Here is an 8,925-nt window from a genome sequence, read left to right as displayed (position 1 = left end):
GGTAGAGGTAGGTCAAAGAAGAGGTGAGGAGAGGTGATTAGGCAAGACATGGCGCAGCTTCGGCTGACCGAGGACATGACCCATGATAGGAAGGATGGAGGTTGAGGATTAGGGTAGTAGAGTAGGTAGTCTAGAGTGTTTGTAACAGTAGTATTGGCACGCAACCTCGCTTTCTATTGGTAGTAGGTTTGTATGACTAACCGTTGTTTTCTTTCATTGTTGTTCGCCTTACTATCTTGTTGTTTTTATTTTGCTTTTATATGGCTTTTTGGTACCTTCCCGTCTTGTCTATGCTTTCATTAATGTGGTGCTTATGCTTTCCTGAGCCGAGGGTCTATTGGAAACAGTTTCTCTATCCTCACAAGGTAGGGGTAAGGTCTGCGTCCAGAGCTCACGGCGTGGGATAATACTGTATGTTGTTGTATCTTTTAAATATTTCGAATGACTTACAATTGTGACTTATAGTACTCCATTTAAGGGTTTTTTAATATGGACATTTCATTTAAACAAACTTGAAGAATATATGTTTGGACTAATACCGAAAATTAAACAGCTTGATTCGCGTATTATAAACCTCCCACTTAACATTAAACAGAGAGACGCATTCCATGTCTCCCCCTACACAAGACGTTCAAATTTAAAAGCAATTTGGACTTTTGGAGCGAGGAGAGGTCAAAAGTAACGAAACCTTGTCACCGTTACTTTTCCTGAAGATCTGCCTTTCTTTCGAAAATTTCTCTAGAACTTTGTTATTTCCTTAAAAGAGTTAATATAGTGAATATGGATAGAATCTAAGTGTTGAAACAAGAAGGCATACCTAGACTAAAACGCATATGTTTGAATAATACAGATAACTAAGTTGTATCAACATTGAGTTGTTTCAAGTACACAAAGCTATAGCTAAGCTATTTGATCATAACAACATTTCCCATGTCAATGGTATGGGACACCATACATATAATATATAAAGCTGATATCAAGCAAGAAATCCAAGTCTTTCACCATTCTTCTTTGCTAGTCGGATCAATCCTTGCCTTTGCTTCTGATCTGCTCCTATTGATTTGCAGAACTCTGTGATTACCTGAAAATCAAATACCATACACAATTCCTTTTTAGTATTATATCTTGCACAAAATTGTAACATTGATGTTCGAATTGTGACCTCTTCGCCTCTCGGTTATTCTTTAGATATATATATATATACACACACATACATACATACATACATACATACATACATACATACATACCTAACCGATCTTTCGTCTAAGGATGCCTAACCGCCGCACCAATCATTAGGGTGGGACACTGCAAGGTGGGTAGTTTATCTGGGGCGGATGCCTCCTAAAGAGTAACAGAGGTGTACGAAGGTAGGCTCATGCTAAGATTCTGCTCGTGAGCGTAATGGTATAAGCCTACCTGAGTGTGAGACCAACTGGTCGACAGAGACAAAAGTCGGCCATAGTGATTTGAGAGTCCCGTGTGGAAGTGCTCTCGCTCAACGGATATGTTTATGTGTGTGTGCATTATAAACATATAATATACATATTTTATACACTTTTTAGCTGGCGAATGCAATTAGTTTTGGTCGACCCGACAATTTCGTATTTCCCCTTTCTTGGAGACTCAAACACTACATTTATCTTAGAACATCCAATTACAAACTGTCCTCGATAAAATCTTTTAAATATGTTTTATTTTGTTATCATTTTAAAGTAATTCTCGTGTAAATATTCTATCACAAGTTTACTTTAAAAGATAAATTGATCAAGTTCGATGTTACAGGACATCTGGTCAAATTGAAGATTAAAAAACATGACCTACTTGTTTAGAACAGTAATATTAAAAGTTTGAATTGGAAATACAATCTTAAACCGCTCTTTGTTTGAACCCTTGTTTCACATTCATTCGAACTGATGCTATAAAATTTTAAGGATTTGAAACTTTTAAAACTGAACCATAAGTTCAAAATCAATCCAAATAGACAAAACTAAAGATTTTGTTCTCAATTTGAAAATAACACGTAGTTGTCTTTAAATCTTGAAATTAATTTACATTTGATCATTTCTTTTACCAAACAACTGTGATATATTGCTGACTTTATTTCCAAATTAGAACATTGTTAGAGCATTCAATACCATCACATTAAGAAAGACTATTGCAAAAGCTATATCTACCCAAATTCTACCACAACTAAGATATTAAGAATATAGGGAGAGAGAAAAAGGACATCAACCAAAAGCAGTTAGATAGAGCACTCAACGATGCTCCCAGTGGTCAATGGCGTGAGTGCAAAACAACAGGTGATTGATATTAAAAATTTTGAGCAGAGACAAAAAAACGTAATTTATGTCCATCTAGCGAGCAAATCGAGTTATTCAGTATATATGTTGGTGTGAGGAAATAAGTATCTATGTTGGTGTGAGGAAATAAGTATCTAATGAAATAGTCTGGCGCAAACTCAACACTAAAGGACAGCTCTGTGCACGAAGTATCCCGAATTCACGCGGGATTCAGAAAAAGGCCGCAGCCTATCCTGATGCAAGTATCAGTGGTTTGGACTTGTAATCTATAGGTCACATGAAAATGACTTTACCGTTGCTCCAAGGAGTCACTTCAAATTGATCTCAACACTACCGTTATTTTAAAAAAGAAAAATCTGCTAGTAAATGGTTAGTACCTGAGAGTGTAAAGCAATAGCTTTGCCCCTAAGCTGATTGAAACGTTTCTTGCCAACAATATTCCTAGTGACAACAACAATAGGAGCAAATAATCCTTTCCCATCATTAACATTCCCCATCATTGGCCTTGATCTCACTGGTTTTCCCATACGTACGTTCATTGGCACTTTCCTAGCAAGAATGCCATAATCTTCACCACCAATAGATGAAGAAAAAGAAGTAGTAGCTGAAATTGAAGTTGTAGTTGTTGCCATTGAAAATACTTAGAATTTTCAACTAAAAGCTACTTAAAATCTTCAATATTGAATGGTTCTTTGTTGTTGTGGTTGTGATTTAGAACTTGTTGTGTTATAAAAGATTTTTTTTGTGGTTTATGAAGAAGGGGTTGGTTGTAAACTTGGTAGCCTTTGGTTTTTTTTGAGTGGTAGTGAAGGAAAGGAAAAACAAGATGGAATGTTGAGAACCACACAATTGCATTGGCTGGCTTTGATTTTTTGTATTGGACTTTGATTTTTTCCAGCAACACGTATTTTATTTTACTTGAATAATAGGAGTAAGATTCTTGTTTTTTTTATGGTCCCCATTTTCTTTTTCTTCATTCCATCTGTTTGGGAGATCTGTATCTTCTATTCTAGTGGCTCTTTTTCTCCATATGGGGTCCACTACCATTCATTCTTGATCATCCTTGTGAAATTGTAGCCGTTGGATTTATTTATTGTTTAAAAGTCTTTTAATGATCGCAAATTATGAGTCACAATTTTGGAGCTTGAACTATTTTATTCTATATTTCTATTTAAATGTTATTATTGATGAATTTTGTGAACCACCTAATTTAAAATTTACGCAAAGAGATGAGCTTATGCTTACTCTCAGCCTCTTTGCTTGGTAGGTCTACGGGCTAAGCCCCTTACTTAAGATTCACTTCATAAGGCTAATTTATCGTGAGGCTTTGGTTATAGACTAGCTACTTCTAGCGTCTATACTAGCTCTTCCACTTTAGTGTAGTTTTAGTTTGTATTGGTACTGAATGAATATATTAAACAAAGTGAGCAGCCGATCAGACGTTTTAAGTGTATAATAGTATTTTTTTTTTTCAAAAATTCCCACGAAATACATAGGCAAGCCTGGTGCGAGTTCAAACTAAGGAGGTTGCTGATGAGGGAAATCAATCCCAGGTCTTCCTGTAGGAAATCATTCACCAAACCAACTTAGCCATTTGTAAATCTATTTGCAGATTAAAAGTTATAAGTGTTGGGCACATGCCCATGTTGTCCAGCCAAAGGCCCAATGGCCTAATCCTATTCTCTTTTGGTTTCCATTCCTATTCGGAATTGGATTCTATTTTTGTTCCTATTTAGAGTTGGTTTTGGCTTTAAGGGAAAGCACCACTCATGATCTGTATTGAAAGACTTAAGCACATAAGAGTGGTTTTTGAGAGAGTTTTCATCAAGAGAGAAGATAGAAGAAAAGTATTTATTTTGCTGCAGATTTTTATTTCGACCAACCAACTTCAAATTACGTTTTCGGATTCGTTATTCGTTGGATCAGACTGAAATATTGATTGAGTGTTCGTAACATCTTGATGTTTGATTTAGACGGTGGAGATCGGATTTGGAGGCTCGCAGTATCTGATTTCGAGTCTCGAACAACAACTTCATTTTTGTGGAGTTTCCTCTTTCTTCAATTGATTTATTGTTGCTCTTGTTGCTATTGTTGCTCCGTGTTTGACACTTGTTGTGTAGCTAATTTGGAGAACCCTTGTAACACTCTTATTGTTATAGTTGAGCTTTTTGGATCTTTGTGGCCCCATTATTTTTACCTTCGATTTGAAGGGTTTTCCACGTTAAAATTTGGTGTTCTTTACTTTCTTTATTTTCGGGTTTGCCTCTTTCTCGACATAATAGTGGTATCATAGCCTTGGTTATTTATCCAGGTTGTTACGGAATGGAGGCGAATATGAGCAAGATGGTATGTTTAAATTGGAGAAATTATAATATTTGGAGAAGCAAGATGAAAGATTTGTTGTTCGTGAAGAAGATGCATCTACCCATTTTTGCAGCTCATAAACCCGAGAGTGTATCTGATGAAGATTGGGATTTCGAGTACCAACAAGTATGTGGATATATACGCCAATGGATTGAAGATAATATTCGCAACCATATTGTGAACGAGACACATGCGAAGATCATTGTGGGAAAAGCTAGAGGTTCTTCCTTGATCAACTGTCTGGAATGGGAGTTAATTTTGATGATGAGATACAATGATTTTGGCTTCTTAATACTCTTCCAAACTCTTGGAAAACTCTTCATGTTTCTTTGACAAATTCAGCTCCTGCAGGTAAGGTGACCATGGAATATACCAAGAGTGGTGTGTTAAAGGAGGAAGTAAGGAGAAAATCTCAGGGTTCATCCTTACAAGCAGATATCTTGGTTACAGAAGACCGGGGGAGAGATAGAACAAGAGGCTCAAGGAGTAGAGGTAAAAGTAGAAGCAAGTCAAGGTCCAAATACTATAATATTACATGCAACCGTTGTGGCAAGAAAGGACACATCAAAAGGTTTTGCCGCAAGTTGAATCAAGACACTAGAGAAGGAAAGAAAGCTGAAAATAACGAGAACAATGTTGCTGTTATTGTTCGAGATGACCTTCTTTTTGCTTATGATGAAAACGCAATCAATTTGTTATCCCATGAGACTAGCTGGATAGTAGATTCTGGAGCTACATCATATGTCACACCAAGAAAAGATTTTTTTCTCATCTTATACTCCTGTTGATTCTGGAGTGTTAAATATGGGCAATGCCAGTGAATTTAAGGTGTTTGATGTTGGCACAGTTTGTTTGAAAACTAATAATGTTTCAATGTTAGTTCTTCAAGATGTCAAGCATGCTCCAGAATTTCCTTTCAATTTGATCTCCGCAGAAAGATTAGACGATGAAGGTTACCATAATGCCCTCTTTAATGGCCAATGGAAGCTCACTAAGTGCTCGTTAGTAGTGGCTCGCGGAGTCAAGTCTCACTACAAAAAACAACATTTAGCGACGGATTTTAGCGACAAACTTAGTTCCGTCGCTGATTAGCGACGGATTGGCTACGGAATAATAGTTTCGTTGCAAAAAAAGCCAAAAAATAATCAGTATATAATATAGCAACAGAATAACAACGAAATCGAAAAATCGTCGCTAAATATTGGCGCCCTCAATTTAGCTACGGATTCAGCGACAAAACCTGAGCGACAAAATTTATTTACCTACAACGACAGAATTAGCAACGAAATTTCCGTCGCTATGCTTAATTTCTTTATCAAATTTTTAAGCTCCTTCATTATTAGCGACGGAAATTAAGCCGTAGCTAAATCCGTCGCTGAATACCACTTAATTATTTACCCTAGGCACAAAATTGGTAAAAGTTCGGTCTCTTCTTCGTCTAACAGGGTAGAACGCTGGGAGAAAATATAGGCGGTTGGGAGCAAAATCAATGGAAAATACACTTGAGGGCAAGAACAAGAGCAAAAATTAGTAGCCAACGTGAATCTAAGGTGTGTAGATGGATTTAATTTGTTTCTTCTTTTGTTTCTTATGAATCAGTAGCTTGATGGCGATGCCAATGACTACGAATACTATGTTCATTACACTGAATGTGAGTGAACATTTTCAAATTAATTGTTTTCTTCTTACTTTATTTGCATCAATTTGGAGCAGCTAGGGCTTGGAGCTTTATCAGATTTTAATTGTAAAATGGGGCTTTTTTGTATGTAAAGTTCTTTTCTTTCATGGTTGGACTTGTGTTTCTGGTTTAATTGTCAAGATAGGATCTTTTTTACGTGACCAATTAAGTTTTCACTATATTTGTATTTACTTCTTTTACAGTTTTACTGACTCTTTTTGTGCTTGTCTTGGTGAAGAAGTAATGTGTTATTAGCAAAATTGGGTTTTAATTTGACTTAAAATTGATATAGAATAGTATCTATCAATTCTTGACTTTGGTTGTGATAAGCAATTTTTCATTTTTTCCCCTTGATGAAATCTCCCAAAGTGCAAGATCCTTTTATTATTCAATCTCCTTTGTTTGTAAGAAGGTTTGGAGTATGTAATTTTTGTTCTCCCCTCTTCATCTTATTAGGGTTTATATAATTTGAAGTTGAATTTGAGAAAGTCTATGGATTAGTTTCTATTGTATCTGCTATTTTACTGCGATTTGATCTAGTGAGTTTTTTTCTTATTTTAGTTGAATAATTGCCATTTATGTCTAACTGTAGTTCCTGCACTTCCTTTTTTCCCATATCAGCAAGCATGTTCTAGCAACATTGTTGACAGGTAAAATAATGTGTCACTTTCTTTTAAGTTATTCAAACAAATTTTGCCTTGTAGAATCAGTTGATCATCTTTGGTAGATATTTACATCTATTTGACTTCGAATTTCATCATTGTTTGGTATATGAGAACTTTTCTTCTGCATATGAAATATTAGTATTTCACTGATCTCCCTGTAGCCTTGGTATGATTGAGAAGATGGTGGCATTCTTGTGTTTACTAAGCAGGAGTTTTTGATGTCTTTTTTATATATATTTGTTTGCCTAAAATAATTAGTTTATTTATATATATATATATATATATATATATATATATATATATATATATATATATATATATATATATATATATATATCTGATTATCCTGTTTTGTTTCTATATTAAATAGGAATATGGATAATTTAGAGCGTGCTTGGATGTACGAGATGTTGGATGGCCGAGGGGGTATTAATTCTAATTTTGTAACTGGCGTAGATAGCTTTCTCCTGTTTGCACGTTCTCAGCGAAATCGCATGAGTGGTGATAATGTTCGATGTCCATGTAAAAAATGTCGCAACATTATATACATGGATGTTGAAACAGTTAGATTTCACCTTTTTAAGTTTAGATTTGTTGAAAACTATTCTATTTGGAAGTATCGAGGGGAAAAAGATGTGACTGGTGTGACGTCTTCTAGCAGTGATCTACATGGTGGTGTTCAACCTGCATTAGGATATGACAATCCATACCGACAAATGATTTTAGATGCAGTTGGACCCAACTTTGGCCAGGGTTCTAGTTGGCAATCTTATAGTAATACTGAAGTTGAGTCGTCTCATCATTTTGAGCCTTCAATAGAGGACGAGTCTAATCCTTCAATGGGGGAGGATCCTAATCCTGAGTCTCAAAGGTTTTATGATTTGCTAAAGGCCGCTGATACAGAATTGTATCCTGGTTCTTCCCACTCTCAACTCGCAGTAGTTTCTAGGATGCTAAATATTAAAATGGAGAACACTTTATCACAAAGGGGATATGACCAAATGATGCAATTGCTGAAAGAGGCTTTACCTGAAGATAACATAATGCTTGAAAGTTATTATCAAACTAAGAAGCTAGTGCATAGCTTGGGTTTGCCGGTTGAAAAGATTGATTGTTGTAATTCAGGATGTATGTTGCATTGGGGTGACGATGAAGGCCTCACATTTTGCAAGTTTTGTGGCTACGAGAGGTTTAAACGTCGCGTTGGTTCTCGTAAGAGGAAATTAGTCCCTTATAAAAGGATGTATTATTTTCCTTTGATTCCTAGATTGCGAAGATTATATGCATCTTATGCTACCGTCGGTGACATGAGATGGCATCATGAGGATATATAAGAGGAGGGGGTAATGCGTCACCCATCAGACTTTGAGGCTTGGAAGCACTTCAATGAAACTCATCCATTTTTTGCTGCTGAACCAAGGAATGTGAGGCTGGGGTTATGTACTGATAGTTTCCAACCATTTGTTCAATCAGTAAGAAAATACTCTTCGTGGCCGGTGATTGTCACTCCATACAACTTACCTCCTTGGATGTGTCTGAAAGAGGCGTACATGTTCTTAACTGTCATTGTTCCAGGGCCAACCAATCCTAAACAAAAAATTGATATTTTTCTACAACCTCTAATAAAAGAATTGACCTTGTTATGGGAGGAAGGTGTGGAAGCATTTGACATCTCAAAAAAGCAACACTTTCAATTAAGGGCGGCTTTGACGTGGACAATCAATGACTTTCCAGCATATTCTATGTTATCAGGATGGAGTACTGCTGGAAAGTTAGCATGTCCTTATTGTATGGAGGACGCACAATCTTTTAGATTACGTCATGGTGGGAAAACAACTTGGTTTGATAGTCATAGAATGTTCCTTGACCAACATCATCCATTTAGGAAAGATCGTAAAAACTTTCTTAAAGGTCA

General features: G+C 36.1%; 1 protein-coding gene across 1 annotated transcript; it reads right to left on the bottom strand.

The window, feature by feature from the left end:
* Positions 1–722: 722 nt before the first annotated feature.
* Positions 723–3,004, bottom strand: LOC107780686 (protein PROTON GRADIENT REGULATION 5, chloroplastic-like). Its single transcript, NM_001425824.1, has 2 exons — positions 2,681–3,004; positions 723–1,081 (listed from the first exon to the last, which is right to left on the bottom strand). The coding sequence occupies exons 1-2, from the start codon at positions 2,933–2,935 to the stop codon at positions 977–979; spliced, it is 360 nt and encodes a 119-aa protein (NP_001412753.1). The 5' UTR covers positions 2,936–3,004; the 3' UTR covers positions 723–976.
* Between the last annotated feature and the right edge of the window lie 5,921 nt (positions 3,005–8,925).

The sequence above is a fragment of the Nicotiana tabacum genome, chromosome 7, assembly GCF_000715075.1.
Source record: "Nicotiana tabacum cultivar K326 chromosome 7, ASM71507v2, whole genome shotgun sequence".
Classification (NCBI taxonomy): domain Eukaryota; kingdom Viridiplantae; phylum Streptophyta; class Magnoliopsida; order Solanales; family Solanaceae; genus Nicotiana; species Nicotiana tabacum.
The sequence above is the reverse complement of the archived record's forward strand: the minus strand, read 5'-3'. Positions and strand labels throughout refer to the sequence as shown.

What these genes read in the sequence shown, in the direction of transcription:
- LOC107780686 (NM_001425824.1), bottom strand. Translation starts at nt 2,935, where the DNA reads ATGGCAACAACTACAACTTCAATTTCAGCTACTACTTCTTTTTCTTCA. An exon ending in CTATTGCTTTACACTCTCAG is followed by an intron (nt 1,082 to 2,680) that starts GTACTAACCATT and finishes TTTGATTTTCAG; the next exon opens with GTAATCACAGAGTTCTGCAA.